Here is a 26,702-nt window from a genome sequence, read left to right as displayed (position 1 = left end):
AAGTCTGGCTGGGATTGACTGGTTGCTCATCAGTGACCACACCTCTGTTGACGGCTGACAGAAAATTATTTACAGAGAATAAAGGAACCAAAGCCATTCTTTTCCCATACATTTCACTACAACTACAAGTCTTTGCAACATGAAAGTTGAGCCTTGCTGGCTATTTAAAACAGTGCAAATTAACAACATTTCTGCAATGGCGAGAAAAGTTAAAGCACCAAAAGTGAGGCTTCAAAGCTGGTAGGTCCTTTTTTCCCCCAATACCTTCACTGTAATTTTCAAACTTCACCAACCAACAGTCCTGAGATTTATCTACCCATGAAGGTTGGCTCCAATAAGTTGTTGTCATGTGAAAATCAGAATTTAAAGTTCCTGTTCACTTTTGCTGATGTTACCAAATGCTACTAGAAGACTGAGATAACCTATAGAGCCCAGCAAGATTGAGAGAGAAATGGACGGAAAAATGAAAAATGAAAGAGCCAGTGTCCTGCAAAGACAAGAATGATTACCCTTCTGTACTAAGACAGAGAATAAGAATAAATGGGAGAGGGATGACAGAAAAATGGGAGTGTGAAGGTCCAAAAGTCATTAACCAACAGTATCCTTCTGTCCCTGTGAATCATCCATCCAGTTGCTCCTCTTCGAACACCCACTTGTCTTTTATTGAGGCATCCATCAATCCGTTCTCCTTCTTCAATGTGTTTAACTTCACGTTTTAAAGAGTTTCACCACCTTGTTTTCTTTTTTCCTTTGTGTCCTCATTCACCTCTTACCCCCCTCCTCCTTAATCTAACAGAAAAAAAGCAAAAAATAGAATGATGGATGAAGTAAAAAAGAAAGCAGCACACTTTGAAGGCATCGTTATCCGTCACCTGTAAAGGCCGCACTAATCCTCCACTCACACAGACCCGCACATGGAGGAGAAATTCAGTGTTAACAGCATAATAATTAACCAAGTTGAAAACTTTGAATGTGCTCTACCACTCAGTAACACCAACTGAATCCTTCCCTTCCTACACTGTCGCACCGTGTGAGCGGATGTGAGTGCTGGACAGGAGAGTGATGCATTGTTTGCTTATTCAGAACAAAATAACCTTCACTTCACGCAATCAGGCAGCAAAGTCAGAGCTGTAATCTGTGATGTGGGTGTGTGCATGAGTGACTGAGCTAGTTAGGGAGATTGACAAATGTGTGGTTGCTCTCTCACTGACGCATACACACACACAAACAAACACACACACACACACACACACACACAAATCTTGCTTATTCAGTTTGCGGTCAACATGAATCCATTTACATCCATTTCCAAGCATTATAGAAAAATATTCTAATATCTTCACATATTTATAACCCATTACTTCACATGTTAGTACATTTGCATTTATACTGCATACACATGTTGCACACATGTTGCCATGCAGCTATTCCTATTTCTGTATACAGTATATTCCTAATTTGTATTTTTTCTATATCTGTGTGGGATAACATGAAAGTCCGAATGATTAAAAAAAACAAGGTGAAAACCTTAAGATGTGCTAATAGTGTAGGAAAGTATAGGCTTTCATTTCTAGCGATGGGTCGTCCACGTGACAATGGCAACAAGTACAGGGAGTGCAGAATTATTAGGCAAGTTGTATTTTTGAGGAATAATTTTATTATTGAACAACAACCATGTTCTCAATGAACCCAAAAAACTCATTAATATCAAAGCTGAATGTTTTTGGAAGTAGTTTTTAGTTTGTTTTCAGTTTTAGCTATTTTAGGGGGATATCTGTGTGTGCAGGTGACTATTACTGTGCATAATTATTAGGCAACTTAACAAAAAACAAATATATACCCATTTCAATTATTTATTTTTACCAGTGAAACCAATATAACATCTCCACATTCACAAATATACATTTCTGACATTCAAAACAAAACAAAAACAAATCAGCGACCAATATAGCCACCTTTCTTTGCAAGGACACTCAAAAGCCTGCCATCCATGGATTCTGTCAGTGTTTTGATCTGTTCACCATCAACATTGCGTGCAGCAGCAACCACAGCCTCCCAGACACTGTTCAGAGAGGTGTACTGTTTTCCCTCCTTGTAAATCTCACATTTGATGATGGACCACAGGTTCTCAATGGGGTTCAGATCAGGTAAACAAGGTGGCCATGTCATTAGTTTTTCTTCTTTTATACCCTTTCTTGCCAGCCACGCTGTGGAGTACTTGGACGCGTGTGATGGAGCATTGTCCTGCATGAAAATCATGTTTTTCTTGAAGGATGCAGACTTCTTCCTGTACCACTGCTTGAAGAAGGTGTCTTCCAGAAACTGGCAGTAGGACTGGGAGTTGAGCTTGACTCCATCCTCAACCCGAAAAGGCCCCACAAGCTCATCTTTGATGATACCAGCTCAAACCAGTACTCCACCTCCACCTTGCTGGCGTCTGAGTCGGACTGGAGCTCTCTGCCCTTTACCAATCCAGCCACGGGCCCATCCATCTGGCCCATCAAGACTCACTCTCATTTCATCAGTCCATAAAACCTTAGAAAAACCAGTCTTGAGATATTTCTTGGCCCAGTCTTGACGTTTCAGCTTGTGTGTCTTGTTCAGTGGTGGTCGTCTTTCAGCCTTTCTTACCTTGGCCATGTCTCTGAGTATTGCACACCTTGTGCTTTTGGGCACTCCAGTGATGTTGCAGCTCTGAAATATGGCCAAACTGGTGGCAAGTGGCATCTTGGCAGCTGCACGCTTGATTTTTCTCAGTTCATGGGCAGTTATTTTGCACCTTGGTTTTTCCACACGCTTCTTGCGACCCTGTTGACTATTTTGAATGAAACGCTTGATTGTTCGATGATCACGCTTCAGAAGCTTTGCAATTTTGAGACTGCTGCATCCCTCTGCAAGATATCTCACTATTTTTGACTTTTCTGAGCCTGTCAACTCCTTCTTTTGACCCATTTTGCCAAAGGAAAGGACGTTGCCTAATAATTATGCACACCTGATATAGGGTGTTGATGTCACTAGACCACACCCCTTCTCATTACAGAGATGCACATCACCTAATATGCTTAATTGGTAGTAGGCTTTCGAGCCTATACAGCTTGGAGTAAGACAACATGCATGAAGAGGATGATGTGGGCAAAATACTCATTTGCCTAATAATTCTGCACTCCCTGTATAGATGTGCAAAAAAATCTGTTCATTCAAACAGAAAAGTATGGAAAGATGAACAACTTTGCAACAACTTCAACTTTTGATGAAAACAAAAGAAACATCGCTCTGTTGAGCAGACAACTATGAGGGAGCGTAATCCTAGCTGAGAAAAAAGGGCCAAAATGTCACATTTAGCTTTGCAACATCTGGGCCTGAAAAGTAGAGCAGTAATGCCAGAGTTTGTGGACTAGATAGTATGACTAGAGTAGTAATTTATTAGGCTATGAAAAGCGTTCCATTTTCAAACTCATCACTTGAACTAAAATATTATATTTTAAGTGAAAAAGATAATGCAACATCTACATACATGTTCGGCCTCTTGCTGGAGTATGTGTCATGTGGATTACATCATCAACACACTGAACACAAAGCGTGACCTCAACAGCCAGCTGTGCCCTCCAGCTCTGGGTCACACTGAACTCCTCGATGAAGCTTTCGCGTCTGCCTTTCACACTTATTCAGAGCTCATTGTTGTGCACAATCCAACCCCAGCGTGGAGCAGCAGATTATATCACAGCAGCCCTGTGAAGCAAATGTGCCCTCACAAAATAAAGTCAGCTCTAGAACTACAGGTCACATAAAATTTGACTCAATCTGTGGTGCCTTTTGGCCTGAAGATTTTTACTCCACGGTGTCAACTTTCCCCTTGAATTGCACTGGAAAAACAACGGCTTTGTCCTTCCACCGAGGACCTCAAAATCTGATGCACTGTTAAGGCAAACCTTGTGTGTTTTTTGAGCTTTAAATATCATTCAAATGTAAAAAAAACAAAAAACACAAGTAAATAGGAGGGAAAAAGTCAGGGGCTTTTAAGAAGTGGCAAAAGGTACTGTAAAGGAAATGGTTGCATGTAAAATTGATTGATTAGTCAACTGAGTAGAATGACTCCAAAAAAAGTAATTATTGTATCCCAGTTATCTTGTTTTTATGATTGTTAGGAGCCCAGAATCATAATTGCAATTGCCATCTGATTAATTGATCATCACCACAGGTTTCAGCAAAGAAACTAAACTGTCGTTATACAGTATGCATGCAGACTCACAAGGCTGAATGAAAACAGCAGCAGAGGGGAAGTACAGTTCTCTTGAATAAATCTTTATATATGTTATGTAAATTTGTTTTAAAGTCACAATTTGCTGCATTTTTGATCATTTCGAGGAGGACAAAAGCCCAGCTTGAGCCCACACCTCCACAGCACAGCCTGAAATAATTACTTTTCCCTTCAGGTAAAATTAAGTTCACGGTGCATGTGGAGTGTTAATGAACACCCCGGAGCAGTTAGAAAGTAAGTGATTTATGCAATGACGCAATGCCAGCAGCCAGAAATATAACTAACGAAATATAACCCTAACAACCCAGGTCAAATCTGGAACACAAACCTTCGCTGCATGTTACCTCCTTTGCGTTTAGAAATAAATCAACGACTCAAAAACAATTAACTTATATGTTCAAAAGTAAATGAGAACTGCCAGGGAACAGCATGCTGCACAGTTACTGATTATTAAAACGAGATAATCCCGATGAAATAATTGTGCCTCATTATGTTTTGCAATAATTATCTTCATTCCTTTTCTTTAGTTTTACACCTTCATTTAAGTCCCACCACCACCCCACCGAGGCATGTTTAATTCAGCTCATATTATTATTATATTTTTCATTTAGTTAGTTTTTAGTTCACTTCGCTTACTAAAATTCTGAGAAATCCACTTAAATAAAAAAGAAATTGTTTTGGTTTTTTTTTTTTTTAAGCAAAGTTTGGTGGTTTTCCGGGTGGAGACCGCCCTGTGACTGACTTGGGTCAAGTTGGGAGTTACATACAATCTGTCTCTGATAATACAGCAATTACCTGTGATAGTGTGCTGCTGTGATCGAGCAGCCTTAGGTGCCAATTGCTTCACATGAGAAGCATCGGTTCTATATCATCATCCAAACCAGATTACCTACTTTTTAAAACTTTCATACATATAAACGAGCACCCAGCAGAAACACATCCAGATTTACCAGTAGAGATAAATGAATATCGGAAAAAACACCCTGACTCAGCAGCTTCGCCTCAAAAATAGCAGCCTCGGCCTTCTACAGACTGACAGCAGCCAAAGTGTCACAGACCTGAAGACTGCTTTCATATTATGAAAATTCAGTCTTTAAAAAAAATCCTTTTCTGAATTTTTCTCCTCAGCTCACTGCCTTTTTTCAGCAAAACAATGTTTCCAAGATACAACGTGTCCCATATCCTAATGTTAATGTAATGCAAACTCCAGGGCTGATCCCTAATCCTGCAATTTGATCCTGATCTGAACACCCGCAGCCCTGCTGGTGATCCCATTTAGCCCCAACTAGCATGTCAACGTTGAGTCTACACAGAGTTTTCTGGGTGATCGCAGAGGGGAGGGGAGGAAAAGTGATGGCTAAGCCTTTGGCTAATCATGTTATCGTAGGCAAAAAGCATGTGCGTGTGTGCACGCACACACACACACACACACACACACATCCCAAAGTACATTAACCTCTTGACTTCAGCTGCCAGATACTCGAGCATCAACACATTTTGTCAAGGTTACAGTGAAAGGCATTTCCACCCTTCATTTGTGTGCGTGTGTGTGTGTTGAAAACTGCGATGCTGATACAGAAAGGAGGGATTTAAAGGAAAGCTGTGATAAGATAAGATAAGATAACCTTTATTAGTCCCACACGTGGGAAATTTGTTAACACCAAGCACAGTAAATTTTGTTTGGCCACTTCTTTAATTCAGGCCTGAGAACTTCCAGGTATCAGACAGACTTGAGGAAACGTGTGTGTGTGTGTGTGTGTTTGTGTGTGTTCGCTCACGTTGTGTTCGTTGTTCTAGGCCTTGCGGGCGTGCAAAGCCCAGGTGAGACGGCTTGCTGTTGAGCTGCATGAGTGTGTGTCTTTGTGTGTGTGATTAATTAATGTGGAGGCAGGCTCCAGGTTCTATAACAAAGGCTCAGGAGATGAGTTCTTACAACACGGGGCTGCAAGGGGTGTCCATCGGCGTGATGGATACCCCGATTTCAGCTGCAGCGGTGTTCCCTTATCTGCGCCCCACCCACCTCTGTGCAGAGCGTGATCTACATCATTTCAGACAACACCAAATACAACTCTATCCCCCTCCTCCTCCCACACACACACACCAACCCACCCACCCCAAAAACCTGAGGGAAGGCCACAGCAGAATTACTCCATCCATTTCAATTATCGAGATTGAATATCTGATTTAGACACACACACAGTGCTGCGTGGAAGCCGAAGCTGCAGCCCAGGACTCAATGTCAAACTATATAACCAACTAAATGACTTGTCTGGAAAAGGAAAGACACCAAAAACATAAGCCTTCATGACTTGACATTATTTTTAGCCTTGCTAGCAACACAGCAGGGCTGTAAGAGGGTATAGGGTGGGAGGAAAGAGAAACCAGAGGTTCCTGGCTGCAGTGCATACACACAGCATCACATGCGATCATGGATGTTATGTTGGAACATCTGATGTGTGAGTTTGAGTTCTACTGCCCTGCAGCTAATATATAAAAAAAATATATGATATATATAAAGTATGATTAAAGATTAAAGTCTGTCATGCAAACTAATGCAGTGATTCCTGAAGCCATTCCTGATTTGATTGTGAAACCCCAGAAAATAAAACAGTGCTGGCAAGATAACCTTTTAAAAGGTTTGTTAAAAGCTCTGACTTGAAATGCTGCTGTGCGGCATCACTCTGGCACTGTGGGCAGCCAGCTCTGTGGACCTGTGAGGGTTTCTGTCAGGGTATTATGAGCCCAGTGACCCACCAGGCCTAAACACAAGGGATTTTATTTAGTTTTCAATACAAATACTGTTTCTATTATCGATTTTACACATACGAAACAACCTATAAAGCTACAAAAAGTAATGATGAACCAGACAAATGTTCAAGCCTTATGCTGTTTTACTTGATCTATGTCCACTATATGCTAGTGTAGCAAGGTAAGTTCTTTGCCCTTTATTAACCAGTTCTCGCACTGAATAGACTATAATGTTTTAAGTATGAAAAAGTAAAGTACAAAGTCTCTCTCTCATTGCCAACACAGCTCTATTGCCCCATCTGGACCCCACAATCACTGACACAGTGCTACATTAAGTAACTGCAGACTATCAGCACAGTTCAACGCCGCGTCTTTCAGCTCGCCTCACTTAACTGATGTCCCCTGTAAACATTTGGTTTAAACTCCCAGCTCTTGAAAGTCTGGCCTCTTATTACATTTTAATCCCCGAAATATCTCCGAGGTCTATTCTTACACAAGGCTGCTGCATTCAAGGCTGAAAGTCATTTCAGCACTGATATAATCATCCTTATTGTGGTGTAGCCTTCTGCTTAATACAGCATAGGTGGAATTATTTAGTCCATCCTAAAAAATATTTCTTCGCATCCGACCTTGCATCAGACAGTTTGTATATTGCAGGGTGTGATCTGAAAACAGAAGAAGTTCCTCTCCTTTTTATTTATGGTTAGAGATGAAGAGAAATGATCCCACAATGCTGAACTGCAGGTGTATTTCTTTCTTTTTTCACCTTCTCCTCTGTGAACCCCATCAAATTTTAACCACAGAGCATGTCCTTGTTCATCTATAAAATGTGGGAAAATACTAATAAGCATCATGAGATGTACAGAGCAGCCAAACAGATATTTAGATAGTTTAATGTTTAATTAACTGTATTGCTCGGACTCATTTGTGTCATAAACAAAAGGCACATTGAAGTCAAAGGCAAAGTATATTTGTTGTTTTTTTAAAAGCCAGTGGAAAAGCCAGCTGGAAGACATTTAATGGTACAACAGACCGGGGCTAAACAGGCATCTGTGCTGGACTTAAACCAACAACCAAAATCAGTTTTTCTGGCAGAAAGCTTACTGCAGCCAAAGACTTGCTCAATCTCATATAACATTCACAGAAAAGAAACAGGAAATACTGCTCAGCAAATCAGCTGGAGCAGAAAACCAGCAGAGGCACAAAAAATTGCTTTCAAGCTATAATAATCAAACCCAGGTGAGCAAAATGTGCTGGTATATAGAATTGTAGAGACTATAGTAAAACCTTAAAGATCTATTATAAAAGCTTCTTCCTTATTTGCAAGGGGTCGCCACAGCAGATGAATCAGCATATTTGATTTGGCACAGATCGCAAACCAGGGATCTTTTGCATGTCAGGTGGATGTGTTAACCACTAAAGGAGAGCTATTGTGCTTTTCTGTGGACTGTTTTTCTGTGGTATTACATACCTGAGGTTAATCATCCAAAACAACTACACAAGAGATGCGAAGAAGAGAGTAGAGGCAGGGTAGAGTGGGTGGAGACGAGTGTAGGGGGTCATTTGTGACAGAAGGATAGCAGCGAGACTCAAATAGGAAGTTTACAAGATGTTAGGGAGACCTGCTATTATGTATGGAGAATTGTGCAGAATTCAAGATGCTAAGATTTTTTACTGCAAGTGACCAGGATGGACAGGATTGCAAGTGAGTCCATTAGAGGAACAGTTTAGGTTGAACAGTTTTAGAGATAAGAGTCAGAGAGGCAAAGCTGAGTTTGTTTGGACAAGTGCAGAGATGTGGATATACTGAGGAAAGAAGATGGAGCTGCCAGGCAGGAGGAAAAGAGGACAATCACTTAAGATTCATAGTGAAAGAGGACATGAAGAGGGCAGTGTTACAGAAGAGAATGCTGGGAACAGGGTGAGATTGAGACAGATGATTTGCTGTGGCGAGCCGTAAAGGGAGCAGCTCATTAAAAGCGTATGCCCATTAAATAGGGGAAATTGAGACTACAAGTACCATTGTTCTTTCTGTGATCACTGTGCTACTGAGTGCTAATAACGGCTGTTTATAATGCAACATAAACCTGGCATTTGGGATCAAATGAGTCGAGGAAGAGGCTTACACCAAATGGGTATTTCTACTATCACGTAACTGATACGAGGAGCTGAAGCATCACTCTACAAGAAGCATTTGAGCCATTGAGAGGTCTGGCGAGAAGTAGAGGGCCACGGGAGACAAGAAGGAAAAACAACACAAAGAAAAACAACCATCACAAAACCCTGGCAGCATCTGTGGCAAACCCTGCCATTCATCCAATGGGCTTTCAAAGCACTGCAGGCAGGGCCAAGCAGATAACCCCCAATGCAAAGCCCGTGTGTCTCACAAGAAGACACACAAGCCTTTTACTTCCTCACACTGCCTGTGGCAATGGATCCATCCAACTGTCCAGCAAATAACGAACCTGAAGAGGCTGTCAGAGGACAATGTGAATTAGCTAGCCCCGAGTAGAAAAGGGGAGCAGGCTGAGGATAGAGAAAAAAAAATCTAAATTGTACTGTGAGACATATAGCCCAGTGTTGATTTAGATCTCCTTGTCTAACAGCATCTGCAAAAAGTCAGATCTTCAGGTGTTTTCAGAAACAGCCGAAAGCTTATACCAGCAAGACAGATGGCAGTGTAGCTCTTAGACACACACACACACACGCACATACACGTGACCAGATAACGCACTCAATCACTTAACGTAAAAATTTTCGCTTTTTTTACTCTCGCTCTCCAAGAAGAGATGACCTTTAATGTGGCATAGTCAAAAGATGGGCGGGGAGAAAACAACAACAACAACAAAAACAACAACACACACTCCCCGTTTGAGTTTTCTGTCGGTTGAACACATGAGAGCATTCCCGTCCTGGGCCTCGGTTGAAATGAGAGGCAAGCCACAGGGAAACAATTCGCTTTAGCTTGTTTGGCGGATGTGAAGCACAACCAGTGGCCTGTCAGCGCTGTCAATTAAAGAGAGGAAACCACACAGACGCTCAGAGCAACACAAACATCATTACTGGAGCCACTGCTGTACGCTCTAAAAGAAACCAGAGGAGTCTGTGTGGGACTCGGGTTTTTTTTCCCCTTTTTTGAGTAGATGTGGCCTAAAAAGTTGTTATCCACCCACCATATCTGTGCTCAGTATCACATTAAATGATCTTTACTATACAGAATAATAACATACCGTATATGACTATCAGACTCCAGCTCTCTGCTACCACTGAAGACACTGAGGTCATGTCCCGGTATAAGACTCACCTCAGGATAATTGGCTTATAATGGGGCTGAGATTAAATTAAATTCAATGATGTCTAACAGGCGTCAGGGTACAGCTGAAGGCTGGGGTCGATAAATCCAGATCCAAATGAGCTCTAGATGATCTGGAGAAACTTAATAAGGCGATAATTCAGTTTCCAGGGGACATTTTCCATATTCTAGTCATCACAATTAGGATGGGGGGGAAAAAGCTCTTAATGATGGAAGTTTAAAGGACAGCTACAAGATGTCTGTGTCTGTGTAATACTCAAAAATATCCTGGAATGTATAATCCTATAATTGGAACTGAGAGTTTTTGGAAAGCTAGTTGGGCATTTTCACCACCAATGGGGTTCTTTTTAATAATGGATTGCATTTATATAGCGCTTTTCGGGGCCCTCAAAGCGCTTTACAATTCCACTATTCATTCACTCTCACATTCACACACATTCACACTCCCCACAGCTGCCCTGGGGCAGACTGACAGAAGCTGCCATATCGTGCCATCGGCCCCTCTGGGCATCACCAGTAGGCGGTGGGTGAAGTGTCTTGCCCAAGGACACAACGACCGAGACTGTCCGAGCCGGGGCTCGAACCGGCAACCTTCCGGTTACAGGACGAACTAACTCTTTGAGCCACGATCGCCCTTTTTTCAGCCAGATATAATTAATAAAAGAAACACACACACACACACGAGGTAAACTCATGAAAATAGGTGATGCTAATCAGAAACATCTACTTTTTTTTTCCAAAGCGAAACATCGTGGGAATTATTGTGAAAGTTGATGAATAAAAGAAGTGCGCTTGCTATGCCTTCTAGCGAACTCCCTCTGGACGTGCCTGCCTGTACCTGTTCTTTGTCGGTGACTCTCTACCGCAATAAGCTGGTTATAGACAGCTGAGGTGAGTGCTACGAGCGGAAGAGTTGGAGTGGAAATGACAGGATGAGAGATGGATGCCATCAATGCCTCGGGCTGTATTTAATTTTAGCAAACACGCTGAATCTACAGCATCTCATGGGACAGGAGCTGAAACGGTCTCGGCTATGTTTTAAGATATTTGCTCAAAAGCACCAGTTTTGTTCTTTTTCAAAACCATTTAAAAAAACATCTGGAGAAGACGGATGAAGGCGAAGAGGGTGACTTGAAATTCTTGCCACGGAGCAGCACTACTGTTACCTACATTGAGACAGATGAGACGGCGCACATTTATGAAATTAATCACTCAGCTCTGAACAGTTGTATTGAAATGGCATCCAAAATGCCACTGTGAGACAGCCTCTACGCAGCTAAGCAGATCATATGAGAGCTGCACAATTTGTATTTATTGATCAGTGCTGAAAAGTGGGCAGCTGACATATTGCTTCTGACTGAAATTGCTGCACCATGATGAAAAGCCGCTGCTGCAGTCTAGACGCTGGATGAAAACATTAGAGAGTCAATGTTGTGAAATTCAGTAATCATTCTAATGGAAACCTGCATTTAAATGTGATAATAATAAACTTTTACTGAAAGTCATTTTTAATTTCAAACCAAAACTGAAGCAGTTCATTTGCAACAGTATATGAAATCAATCTGCGATGCTCCTCTACGCTGTCCTCTGTTCAAGAGGCCATTTTCTACAACACATTTCAAGTCACTTCATCAACATCTTGACCTTTTCAAAAATGTCTTAAATAATGGTTTCCCTTTAACACTACCTAAATTAAAAGACGCTTTGTGTGGAGAGAGCAACTGTATTACACAAATGGAAAGACATGGGCAGGGCTATTTAATTATATGCTAATACAAGCTCAGAAGTGGACCTGATCCGCCTCATTATTTCTGGCTCTTTCTTGTTAAAGTGTTTGGGTTAAGAAAGATTTAGTAATGTTGGTTGATAAATAATATCCAAATCACCGTTGGTAGTCTGCCAAAGTAGAGGGCTTAGAATATAAACACAGTAGTCTGCCAATATTTTAGGAGGATATGTGGCAACTGGTAAATTTCCCAGCCTGGGATAGAATTCAGCTTATTCCCAGTTTATCCCGAGCACCTCCATGCATCATGTAACTCTTACAAACATTTTGTATACAGCTGCTGAAAGAACGGAGGAAAATTTGCTGCATATTGCAAATATTATGCGGTGCAAGTATAATAATAATACTTGGTTACGTCAAAAATGATAATCATGGTTACTTAGTTAAATATTGAGATCATGAATGTTCATTGATGTTTTTAATGCACCGCCATGTAAGAAGAAACCTTTCACATATTCAAATCTGTCCAAATGTCTGCATGAAAACAAAACCGGCCTTCCGTATTCACTCAAATTCAGCAATATTCAAGTCCTAGATGAAAAATAAAGTACATTTATAAGCAAACTGTACCAAAAAGGCTGCCGTAATATGCTACATTCATACATTATGCTAATTAATCTTTAGAAATCAATGTGAATAAAACTTGCAGCAAAGTGGCTGACAGCAGTGAGATTCCTCTACATTTCCTCTGTTGTACTTTGCACACAGTGCAGGTATTACCACTTTGGAAAAGTAACTGCATGAAGAGATAACACAGCTGGCTAAATGGAATGCGACTGCACCGGTGATTCCAGTGCATCTTTGTGAGCTGAATGGATGTGCTAATGTGCTGTACAGGCTCGTTCTCATGGACGTCCGAGCCGATGTTGGCCGATTCACGTTAGCAATTGTTGCATTGTTTTTCCTGGCCTTCGCTCATTAATTACACTCCAGTTTGTGCTCCAGTCTTTTTCAGGTGTTTGAATAAGTTAGTTCGAGATCTGTGCAGACAACTCTACAGTGCTCTTTGGCTATGATTTTATCTTGGTTAACACTCTTAAGGCTTTTCACCTTCTGCTATAGATAGATAGGTATAGATATAGACTTAATTAATCCCACACTGAGGAATTAGACTTTTTACAGCAGTGGAAGGGTCAGAAAGACCCAGTGAATGAGATAATATAAAAAAAAACCAATACAAAATCAATAAATAAAAACTCCTAAAAGTCCAAATCAATAAAATACAATACAAAAGTAATTTTTACAATATCTAAATTGTACTATTTACACAAAAATGGACTAAAACCTTGTTACTGACATTCTTTATAGTGCATAAGGTGCAGTGGGAATTATAATATATACACATATTTTAGCAGGTGTTTATCCTATGTCTGATTGCTCTGTCCTACACCATGGCTCTAACAATCTGCTGCTGAAGGAGGTGCTCAGGGCCTCCCCACAGTCTCATGCAGGGATGAGAGGTGTTGTCCATAATGGACATTAGGTTGGCTAAACTTCATTCCCCCCTCCTCCTCTGCGGTCTAGTCTAGGGGACAGGCCAGGACAGAGCTGGCCCTCTTCAGTCTACAAGTTCTTTCCTGCCCCTCTCTGTGCTGCCACCTCCCAGCAGACCACTGCATAAAAGACTGCAGAAGCCATCACAGTGTTATCAAAGGTCCCCAGAAGACCGAGAGGCCTGGTCTTTTGGGTTGGATGAGAGTTGACACGTCTTCACAAAACTCAAAGAAGTCCAGTTGCCCTCTTTTTTCAAGCTCTTCAAATTTTGTACACTAAGATTTTTACGCGGACAAACAAAAGCACTGCAATACATCCCAAAAGTGCCGCAACATCCAGCCAAACACATTCGATACAGTGGAAACAGCTGACAGCACAGCTGGCGTCTGAGACCAAGGAGTTTTGTTGCTTCAGGGAGTGACCACAGAGGAGACGCATCCAACTTTCCCCAAAGTAGAACCACCCCATCTGGAGGCTTCTTCCACTGAACAGCTTGACAGAAATAAAATGTGCGTTATCCAAGACATCGCACTGTTCAAAAACACATATTTAGACCCACATGAGCCCAACTCACAAAAAAGGATCAGAATGTCAATTTATTGTATATTTTTTTTAAACTCCTGAACAATGATCTATATTGTGCTTTGACAGTACCATGCACAACATTATGGATGGCTAATAAAGATTTTGGAGGCAGAACAATATTACAATCATTTAAAGTTGCAGTCCTAACATTTATTATAAATGGGACAATCGGAAAGGTTTAAACCACCGTTGGTTTCAAACCCGCTGTGACAATTTCTGAGCCAGAAAGTCGAACACCACCAAAATAAAACGGGCAGCTGGAAGTTTCATTTTTATCCCTCTGACAGTTGTCACGCTTACGCAACACGCTAAAGTGTATTAACATTAAGTGGTATTAGGCAAAGAATAACCATGAGTAATTTATAATCCTTTAAATCCTGTCTCGAGGAAAACACAGAGTAGGTCTCGTAATACTTCTTGTGCTCTTATTGTTGATTTTGAGAGGACATTGTCATCATTCTAATTGACACCTCTCCTGGCTAGTTTGACTCAGCAATCCAAGTAAGAGTATATATATCATGGAAGCAGCCTTAGGTGTGTGGCTTCATTGCATAATATTTCAGGTCAGGCTAATATCATCATCCTACATCATGTTCTATAGGAGCTGGAAAAGGCAGTGACAAGGCCCTGGGGCCAAGCTGTCTTATTTACTGATGGAAGTGGGTATACTGGAGCAACCAACTAAAACCTATTTACTTTTCTATCACACAGACACAGGGACGGATAGAGAAAGAGAGAAACACGTAGAAAGACCAACTCTAAGAGGTGATCTGACAATTAATATTCACACAGCAGCTTCCTCCCTAGTCCTACGTTTACGTTTGATAAATTTCAGTAATGAAACTGTAGATGAAATTTACACAAAGCTGATTGAATTTCCTCATTAAACATAAGAAGGCAATCATTAAAAATTAGCTCCGAATCTTCCTGACTGTGTACTGAAAAAGACTTTGAGGGGGGTTTGTGAGGCAAAAACTCAAAGTGGCATAATCTAAAATGAAAAACACTGTCTTACAGGGCCAAGTCTACATTTGATATGCTACGATTTATATTTCCGGCCAAATATTTAAATAAGAGCCAATCTCTGGTTGTCTTTTTTTGCTAATAGAACAGAATAGAACAGAAAAATTTCAGAAGTTCTGCTTAGAAGGAGCAAGAAAACCTCACTTTCTTTATTTTTTATACTCTGCATAAAACTGTGTGCAGAAAAAAACAAAATAACCACAGCTCCTGTAAATGTAATGCAACAGAACAAAACAGTTGTGGACAAGTGGTGCAGTAATATTCACAACTGTACCAGGTTTTTATTTCATTCAGAAATAGCACTCGTTGGCCAAAATATCATTCCTGAGGAAGTACAACTTATTTTATTTAAAACAAATAGGAAATTACAATTACAATTTAAAACCCCTCTCACTGTCTCACATTTTTAACAGTGGAATAATTTCTCAATATATTATGAAACCAGCTGTAGTTGAGAAACCAAATCTGCAGTTTACCCCACAAGACCTTCCAGAGGCAACCCAGCAGCCATTAAACTACCTCAGGCACTTCTTCTAGGTTAAGTTAAATTTATTTCAATTGTCGTCAGGGTTTGAAAACTGCATGTCTAGAATCAGTCGAATCGGATGAAAACTTCTTCAAAAGTTTGCAGAGTGTCCCCCAAAATAAGGTTTTAAAAAGTTTTGTTTTTTTAATCCACCTTCACATGAAGTTAGACTTCTCCCTCCATCTGCGCTGCAGAATCCTCCCATAGATTCCAGGTCAGGAATCTTTGAGCGCCATGTCTTCTCCTTATGTAATCTATCTGGTTAGTCTCAGCTCAGCAGAGTATATTAGCATCTTTTGCTCCTAGCTTTGATTTTTAAAGCCAATATTAAGGGAAAATAACCTCAAAATATAAAAACAGAGGAAAAGGAGTACTAAATGCATGCAATAGCTTTGCCGTGTCCTACTTATGCACCGGATCCACATAACATAGTCCGCTTTATATACCAACAACTGGAAATATTGCCCCAAAACAGATAGATCTGACGGGAGGGGATACAGGTTGATTGTTAAAGCTTTACACCACCCTAGGAACGAAGAGGGCAAACTGACAAACACCCACTAGATGTTAAATCTACGCGTCACTGTTGTGTTTACAGCTTTTACAGCTGCTTCTGAGTGAAAAAATAATTAATTTATATCAGTTTAAACAACACTTCAATTATTCAGTTTCCTTCCACTCAGCTGACACACCCATTTAACATTCATTCTTTTCTTAATTACAGGGAGTTTACTTGAAATTATCGAGGGAATTAAAAATGAAAAGCCTTCACTGCACCGTGACATTAGAGGGCAACTTTTAAAGAAAAAAAATGCAAGAGTGCAGGAAAACTTCAAACCAGATCAAGCTAGAGAGTATCGTGGCATAAACCTTATCAGCAGAAGAGGCTCAGCTACCTCTGTCACATGGGGCTGTCATCTTATCAAAAGCTCACAATACAAACCCACACTAAACCGTCATACACCACCTACATATGCACAGCTAAAGGACTCCAAACAAACACCCTGGGGTTATTAGGACAAAAGAGAGAAAGATCTTAAATTAAAAACACAGTCTCTGCTCCCGTTTATTCAATCGGTCGCAATTAATTAAAGTTATCGTGGCGCATACAGACAGAGCTCACACAAACACCTGCAGAAATGATGTATGCTTCACTTCCATTTAACATTAATAAAGCTGTCACAGTTCAGATTTTCATTGTATGACTAGCATGGCTAAAAGAATATACAGTATAGATAATGACCATTTTTATTGAAAGATTGCAATGAAGAATTGTTTTTAAAGTGCTATCAATCAAGAGAAGAGAGCTGTGATGAACTTAGTAGTGAGGATGTAACTATAACTGTGTTGCCACTGGATTGTTTGCAATATTATCATATACCTATTTTTAAATGTGTTATCATCAGTAGCAGTATACTGTCAGTATACTGTCTTTCTGAGTCCAGTTAAACGCAGCCAAGATCTGTGCAGCTCTTAGGTCTGATCAGGGTACACTAATGTACACTAAGAAACTAAAGATTAGAGGGAATTTGCAATTTTAGGAATTCTCTGCCGTCCAGTCTACGACGGACTCGAGCAGAAAGCAGCTGAAGACTCATCTTTTTAAACTGGCGCTGGGACATTCAGTTTCATTGGGGGGGTTTTGGGGTTTTTTCTGGGGTTGCATTTGATGTAAAGGACCTTGTGATCTGAATCTTAAAGGGGGCAATATAAATACATTTACTATCACTGTACTACTTTGTGTTCATTTGGATTAGATTTTGATAGTCAAAGGTCAGGATTACATGTGAGAATTTTGACAATATTTCTGGCAGTAACTCAAAAATGTATATGGTACTTATGGTAAAAATTTTGCACAAAAACTAATAGGATAAAATTGGCTCTGGGTCTTTTTTCTAAATACAAATGAAAAAAATAAGAGGCATTACAGAGTTCTGGTCTGAGGTGATTGTCTCTTTGTGCTTTATCTCTAATACTGTAGGTCTGACATATTTATTGTGAACCGGCACTATATAAATAAAACTGAACTGAGCAGACTCATAAGAGAAAGGTCAGAGACTGCCATAAAGCATTATTTTGGCCTTTATTTACCACTATCACTAAGGAACAGAAAGGATCATATTTCACATTCAGTCTGCTATTGAATTGGTGACACTAATCTCTGGTGCCCACCTATTTAATTGCTTCAAAGTCTTCACTGCATGTATTCTAAGTGTGGAGAGACATGGATGTAAACTGAAACTTGACAGATCTGAGAGGAGACATTCAACCAAGAGGTGGTAATTCTAGCCTCAAAACTGAAAGGCTGACAGACAATTAAGACTTTCAGAGAAGAGTTACAAAAGTGTGAAACCGAGGAGAGGGAAAAACAAAACAAAAAAAAAAGAAGACAGAGAGAATAAAACACCCCACATCACTGTACTCATTACGAGCACAGACACTGACAACTGGGAAGAAGCACAAACAGAATATAAATATATGATAAAGTTGACATTTAGAGGCATGTGTAGATGGATGACTCTAACTGACGGCCAATTTGGCTGCTAATCTAAAGGCCAAGGCTGCTGGTGGCAGGGACAAGAGATCAATCGCGCGTGCGTGCGTGTGTGTTTGGGTGTGCGCGTGTTTGGGCGTGCACACATACGTGGTCTTTCACTCACCAAATAGATTGCTGGAGTGGCCGTGCTTGGAGACAGGCCTGAGCTCGTTGGAACCCCAGGCGTACTGCTTGTAGCTGTCCCACGCATGCTTCATCATCTGACAGGGGAGAGGAAGAGGAGGGGTAGGAGGGGGGGAGAGGGAGGAGGAGAAGATGAGAAATGAAGAGAGTTAAACGGGACAATAAACTGTGAGCCGTAACAACAGAATCAAATCGTTTTAACCGAGCGATGAGGCTCGTTTTTCACTCGGTGAATCAGCCTGTACGTTTAACTATGCGTTTCTAAACTACCCTAAAAAATATCCAGCACATGCATGAATAAATACAGAGCTGCAACTGACATCAACTACCCCAAATTCAATCAATGGTTGTCGGAAAGATATTCCCACTGCTCAAGCTGACATAGCACAATGTCTTGATTTAATCAGCCAACTTTCCAAGACCCAAAGTTCTTCAGATTAACGTCACTGAAGGTTGAGAAAAATAATGGATACTCAAAAAAAAAAAAAAAATCATAGTCAGAGTTGTTTTGGGCAATGCTGTAATGTGGACTGCCTGCTAGTATTATTCATTGTGTATTTATTCAACTTAAAGTAAGGTGTCTTTTATTTATAGAGGATTTCCTTAAACTTTAAAAGTTAAGGGTTATGGTAGTGGGGACACGTGTAAGGATTTACTCCCTGATCAGGCGGTTTGGAGGTTTTTGGAGCCTCTGGTCAACTGTAGCTACACAGAGCTAAAGCCAGCAGTAAATTATTGCATAATGCAAACAGCACGAGGGGCCCTGAGCTATCTGGGGATAAAGGCAGCTGCAGGCAAACCTTAATGATCCTTCCACAGGTTCATCTAGGAAACCCTGAGAGGTTTACTTCCTCTCAGTCACATCTTGTTGACCAAAAGCTCTCTTGTAAAACGATTTTTATATTTAGGGCAAGTCCTTCTATTTGGTACGGTCTCAAAGGTCTAGAGCTTCATGAATGAATATAATGAATCACATTATCTGTTGTGGCGTTCCCTCAATCAAAATTTTAAAAGATATTCAGAGATTTGTTTTTGTCGGTCTTATCTGGACACATGACTGACAAATACATGACAAATACAGCAGGGAAAAAACTTCATAGGAGGGTGACAATGTGTCTCGTTAGCACATGTTGTCATTCTTGCCCTTCAAACATACAATAAAAGTTTCTGTTCAGGAAGTCTGAGACTGCAGCGCAAGATTTCAAGAAACACCATTATAATAAAAGAACAACTTTCCTTCTGGGAAAATAATCAGGACCAGTGAGTAACATAGCATAACCATCGTGCCTGTTTAATCTCCCCGTCACTGTTAAGGGAAATAAATTCTGCATCTGTGAGATTATCCACAGATGGAAAAGGTTTTGCTTCAGAAGTCTCTGGATATCTGAACCATGTATTGACTACAACCAGGGATATTTAAATCAGGGCTCTCGTCAGTGCTGTATCATCCACAGGTTTTATCATGCAGCTCCTTTCAGAAGTCTTTCCGAAACTGACTCATTACTTATTGCAGCAGGTTGGTACAGACTGCTTTAAAAAAAAAAGAAAACAGGGTGTACTGAATAGACCCCGGGCTTTTGACAACTTTGGCCATCGTACACCAAGACTGCTCCCTGTAGCTTTTTTAATGCTTACTCAACATTTACTTGGGAGTTGACAAGGTATCCAACTTTCTAACAGATTTTTAGCATTTTCATCCCTTGTTCTCTGTCCAGCCTTTTGATATAATGTGTTTGGATTACAAAAGTCAACTCATGCAAGCTATCGATAAACACGTGAACACAAAAGAGATCAGACAGAGCAACAGCTGAAATAAGAAGAGAGAACAAAGACTGATAGGCAAGACTGTAAAACAAACTTGACTTCTATTTTTTTTTTTTTTTTTTTACTTCGTGTTATGTGTACTCAGTGAGGGAGGGAGGAACATTTCATTCAAATAAAATGAAGTAGAATTGTCTTTAACTTGATCTATGACAAACCTGTTTTTTTTTTTATGTTAATATATTGAATTTTCAGCAGTGAGCAGCTATTTTCATATTGCAGGCAGAAAACATTAAGCTAACTTGTCAGTGTTTGGGTATTCTGTCAAAGCTTGTGTTGAACACTTGAGGCTTTAACTTTGAGCACACGAACATCCAAACATCTCTAAGTATGTTTGGTCAAGTTCTTTTACAAAACCTCGAGCCAAAGCTTCACGGGCTCCAGCTGTCAAGCTGTGTCTCTCATCAAAATGGGCTAATGATTTAATGATTTTCTCTGCAACCAACAGACTGAAATTATTCCCACTCTCCAACCAGTCAATGAAGATTTTCTTTGGTTAATTACAAGTAGGGCTGCCACAAACAATTATTTTGATAGTCGACTGGTCACCGATTATTTTTGCAATTAGTCGACTAATCAGATCATGCATCCATTGGACGCACAGCGTACAGCTTATTGCACCAGCATGCATCTGCTCTTATGTAACTATCATTAGCTTACAGCTTGAAGTGTTTAAGGTATGTGCTAACTAAAAATAAAGACAAGATGATAGTTCATTAAATTTTAATGAAATTTGCAGATTGTTTCGGTGAAGTTTAACAAACTCCTTGCTATCTAAAATATAACAGGACACCGGAGTAAATTCTCGAGCATCTCACACTTCTGATAATCAGCTGTCTGCTTGACATTTGTTCAGCTGTGTAAAAACTATAACTTTAATCTCAGCCAAACAGATTTACTCAGGAACAAATAAAATACAAACAAAAAGCCAAACAATAACATTTTTAAGTTATCTAAGTGACTTGTATATGTTTAACCTGAGTAGCGAAAGACCACGGTGGGTTTGAAAACGATTTGCCGGGAGTCCGGTGTTCTCTCGGGCTCTAGTAAGCCTTGCCCCCGGCTAGCTATCGAACTAGTGGGTAACAAACGTCGGAGCGATTTTGAAAATATGTGGTGTTTTGATAAACTGAGCTGATATTTGAGGTTTACACCTAAAAATATGTTAAAACTTTATTTTGTGACCCAGAAAGAATAATAAGAGTAATATTAAAACTAACTAGATGCCGCCATTGTTGGAAACTGAGCTGGGCTGCGCTATGAATTCTGGGACAGAGCTACTTCTTTGTGGTTTAATGGCAGCTGGCATCCTTGTACATGCAGTGCTGCCATCTTCTGTTTCAGTCCGTTATTACACTCTTAAATTCTACTACTTATTCCTGCGTCTTTTGTGATCTTACAAAGCTTCAAACGACGCGTCGACTATTAAATCAGTCGATTTTGATAGTCGACGTAATCGTGACTACTCGACTAATTGTGGCAGCCCTAATTACAAGTGTAATGGACTGAGTTGATATCAGATTTAATTATCTCTTATTGAAGATGCTCACTGATCATGTTTCCCAAAAATAAAAAGGAGCACTGTGAAATTTTAAGCTCTGAATCGAGCTTAAAAGTCTGTTTAGACAGACCTGAATTTAAAGTCAAAATTTATTCAGAAAAACAAGAAAAGGTCCTAAAAAAGTCATGAAAAAAGCAGGGTATCTGGGGTACAGAGTATAAACAAACAAAAGATTTTTTCAGTACCTTTTTAAGACCAAAAATACAGAAAAACAGAAAACTCCATGGTAGAACAATCCTAATTCTAGCCATGCTAAGTGTTTTAATCCCAGTGTCTTCCCTGTCTGCTTTAGTCCAGAAACAACATCATAAAACTGTCTAAATGCTGTTGTTTGGTTTATAGGAATGGCATCTGTTTATCATGAGCACAAAGAATTTACACCTGACCTGATCTGAGAAATGGAGCCGACCGCTTTGAGTGACAATTTCTTTATTTTCTTTTAAAACGTGTTAAACAAGAAGTGATTTCTCAGTATGTGAATTGACTTTTTTGTTCTTTTCTGCTTTTAATTATTTCTGGTATGTCTTACTATTTGAATTTTCTGTCTGTGAAGCTCTCTGTATCTTTGTTAAGAAAAGTAATCTATAAATAATGTTTCTAGGTAATACTGTACGTGTTCAAGTTATTTTTAGTCTTTGTAGTGTTGTTGTTATAGTTATTGGTTGCAGTTGTTCTAGAAATAGAATATTGCTGTTGATTTTCCAGATATTGCTGTACTTGTTCTAGGTATTGTTGTAGCTACTTTATTTATTTCATTTTTTAAATAAAAAAGAGGGACAATAACTATTAATGAACATTTTAAGAAATGTAAATATGCCAGATTATAGCCTTAGGCAACTTCAGTTGTTGTAGTTGTTATTGATGTAGTTGTGTCATTTAAAATTCTAATTGCTGTAGTTCTAGTTGCAATTATAACAGTAACAAACAAAATGTAACCTTAACTAAAAGCATCTATTTGTTTCCTCCCAAGTTAAGGAAAAAAGTGCAGTTACTTCAGACTTTGCTCGAGTATGGGAAGAGTTGTATCATATGTAAAACTTTACATTTAGCTTCATACTCTTTCATGTATTTTAAAACTTGTCCATTACTTTACTTAAATTGTATTATTCTTTTTGATGCACCTTGAATTTCAAGAGCTTTTGAAGATCTGCAGGAATGCTGTCGACATTCAGGGTGATTATATTTTTTTCTTTCCATTTGTAAATTTTTAATAATATTTTGTTTATTTGAACACATCAAGACAAACATATCAATCATGTGGAAAAGCAGCTTTTTACTTAATGTTATTCTCTCTTCCAGTTATGACTGTGGCTGATTGATTGCCTCATCTGTGCTAAATCCACACATCGCTCAATTCCCTGTGTGAAGGGACATCTTCCTCCGCTCAGTCCCATTATCTGCTGCTGAAACCACCTGATTCCCCAGTGGGAGTCATTGAGGTTCCATCTCATTTTAATCTGGCGCTGGCCGGGGCTTGATTGCAATGTGAACGCTGCTTTCCAATTTAACACCCTAACACTTATTTCAGTCTCGGATGTGGCTCCTCCTCCAGCTCTGCCTGCGTCCGTTCAACTAATCCAGGTTATGTAGCGCTGTCCCGGATCTTTTTAGAACCTAGCTGCAGATTAGACACACTAAAGCCCCGTTATCCTCCACCTTGAAACAGTAAGTCTGCCCACACACAAACACACACTCTAAATGACTGTTTTCTCATCACAGAGAGGTTGCTATTGCATCGTAACCAACAGCAAACATCATGCCCCCCTTCCACATGCACCACACTGCCATCTTTATACACCTAAATATAAGTGCAGTACAAACTTTGCATTCAGTCAAGCTGAAGTGAATTTCTGTACAACACACCCTTCTTTCACTGCTCACATTCAAGCGTACATGCATGTATGAGTGCACTCATTTGCATGCATGCTTGTGGTGAACAGATCTGAGTGAGAAAGCTACTTCTGTAGCTGCTGCTGACTCACTGACAGCTAGCTCACTCAAGGACACACACTCACTCAGAGTATCAACAATTAACTGTGATCACTTTTAACGGCAGCAGGCAGCAAACCAACAGGTCAACGAGGCACTCGGTCAGTGTGACTGGCTGCCAGGGAAAGTTAGCAAAGTCAGCTGGTAAAGCAGTCAAACAACGAGACAGCCAATTAGGAAGTCGGTCAGGCAGGACTTTAAGCAAGAATCCAGGAAAAGCGGTTTCCCCACTGCTACAACACAACCACGCACATGAAAGAAGCCTAATATATATGTGAGATTATCCACAGATGGAAAAAAAAAAAAAAAAAAAAAAAATATATATATATATATATATATATATATATATATATATATATATATATATATATATATATATATATATATATATATATATATATATATATATATATATATATATATATATATATATATATAGTGAAACAAGAAGTTTCACTATATTACATCTTATATTTAAAAAACAAACAAACAATTAAAACAAGATCTGGAAACATTTCTGAAAAAACCTGCCTTCAGTTTGCTGGTTTCAGGCCAACAGGTTTCAGAATGAAACTGGCTGGCAACAAGGCTCCAAGAGATTTATGTTAAGAACCAATCAGCTTTCTCAGTTATTAATCAATGTTTTGCTCCAAGGTGACACACTTTTTGACTAAAATATATTTTGTTCAGTAAAAGACTAAAACAACTAGCAGCAATTCAAATTCAAACAACTCCTAGCTATCTTTTATATATATATATATATATATATATATATATATATATATATATATATATATATATATATATATATATATATATATATATAATTTTTTTTTTTTTTTTTTTTAAATATCTCTTAACAGTGGAATTTCCTAAAGTTATTTATTCCTCCTTTTTAAAAAACAAAAAACAAAAGCTAAGAAATATATATATTTTTTAATAAAAATAAAAGACTAAGAGTTTATTACAAGGTTAGAGACCCTTACTGTTACTGTTTGTCAGGCAAAAGCCTGGAAATATAGGAAGTAACATGCTAGGACTACAACTGTAGGAGAAAGGTATGAATGTTTCTGCTGAAGGAAGCGGTGTATCTGTGGTGATTTAAAAGCATGATGATACCGACGGCAACAAGAGCTGTGCACGGCAGAAGAGGAATAAAACTCTGCTTTCATTCTTTTATTCGCATTGTTCAGATGACTGACAACGTTTCAGTTTGGGTCTTAGGCAGGTTACATCATGCAGGCAGAAGAGGCTTGTGCATGAATAGCCTCTGATTTAAAGCTTTTTCCACAGAACAACTGGTTATTAGAGAGCCCTGCATGGGAAAATATGCCATAGCATTGCTGGAATAGAGGCGGCCTAATTAGTGTTACACTCATCTCCTGTCTCATGTGCTCCATGTGCATCTCTCACTCAAGTATGCCACATTCACATAGTCTCTTATTCATCCATGGACTTTAAGCTGGTTCAAGAATAGTCAAATGTGTTGTTTTTTTAAGTAGACACACAAACACATGACAAATGGCACTTCATTCTGATATCCTCCCCCACGCACATCTAAAGGACGTGAGGTGATAGCCGTGCTCCATTTAACCCCCCTAAATTAAAGCTACTGAAGCTGCTAATTACTGCCCCTATATGCATGTCACATTAAAAGATCCACTCAAACACACGTTTTACTCCACATGATCAGTATTGGCTCACTTAAAACCCTGGGATCAGTTCTAACTAACATTATTACCAAAGGCTCCTTTTGCTATTGTTTCAGTTTTAGTCACTAGATAGCATGTACATAGCATAGCCCTGAAATTCTAATGGATTCCCTCTGAATTCATTGTGTAAAAGTAAAAGCAGTGTTTGAATGAAATTACCTAACAAATACCTTGGCTGTTTGTTTAGTAGAGACAGACCAGTTTATTACTTTGCATGTCTATTTGAAGCACCCGTGCAGCGAGAAAACCAAGCATGCTAATGTTAGCTGCTAACTTGGCACCTAATTCTCTAATCCAAATACTGTAACTTTTAGCTTCATAAAACTAGGATGGCAGTAGACAAAATGCTAACTTTGATACTTCAAAATGCAAAAATCTTCATGGTGACTACAGCCATCTTATATATGCACTTTCCAGTCACTCGGATACTGCCAACTCGTAACAGAAACCTTCCTTGATCTTGTTATTGAGATCAAAGTATGTTAATTGATAGAGCCATCTTGGTCCTCTGCATGTCCAGGAAATCTACGCAAAGCGTTTGGTCTCAGGTAGGGCACTCTTTATGAAGTAAATGCTTGTCTACTTTGCATATAGCTTGAGTCCAATGCTGCTTCTGTTGAAGCAGCTGAGATCAGCACTGGTTCTGCCTAATTTCCTATAAATAACTATCAAAACTACATTAAAAGTCAAATTAGGATTATTATCTGCTTGCATGCAAAAGTGTATGGAGTATGGAGCCCTCACCACAATAATGGAAACTTGTTGACTTCTGGTACTTGACCAGTTTTGTCTGTACTGTAAACATGTTATTACAGAAAATACGTGCTATTTGTGTTTACAATGCGCTTTAAGCTAAGATGTGTGTAAAAGTTTTATTAAGACTGTGTGCTCTCACCAGTTTTGTTTTGTTAACAGTGTTGACAAAAGGAAGAGCCCTTTAACCAAAGATTTGCTGTAATAACATAAGGGGTGAATTGAAGTGGGACTGTTACTCAACCCTTGAAAACATAAGAATCTGCCAGTAAGTGAGAGATTTGGAACCATGATATCACCACAGTAAACGGTCACAATTATAAATTTGAGCCAATAACATGCAACCAGTGTTCTAAATCACCGGTTGGCTCATATCGTAGCTCTCACTACTAAAACATTCCTGTGTGTTGACTCTTATTGGATTAAATGTCCAGGATCCCTATGTGTTGACTT

General features: G+C 39.4%; 1 protein-coding gene across 1 annotated transcript in view; it reads right to left on the bottom strand.

Annotated features, from left to right (window-relative positions):
* man1a1 (mannosidase, alpha, class 1A, member 1) overlaps window positions 1-26,702 on the bottom strand; it is a 169,275-nt gene that overhangs the window by 113,259 nt on the left and 29,314 nt on the right. Inside the window, exon 2 of the mRNA XM_080882224.1 lies at window positions 18,394-18,490. Within this exon, the coding sequence (XP_080738350.1) occupies window positions 18,394-18,490 (97 nt within the window). The remainder of the gene's footprint in view (window positions 1-18,393; window positions 18,491-26,702) is intronic.

The sequence above is a fragment of the Rhamphochromis sp. 'chilingali' genome (assembly GCF_963969265.1).
Source record: "Rhamphochromis sp. 'chilingali' genome assembly, chromosome: 5".
Classification (NCBI taxonomy): domain Eukaryota; kingdom Metazoa; phylum Chordata; class Actinopteri; order Cichliformes; family Cichlidae; genus Rhamphochromis; species Rhamphochromis sp. 'chilingali'.
Note: the sequence above shows the minus strand (reverse complement) of the source record. Positions and strands in the feature narration are given on the sequence as shown.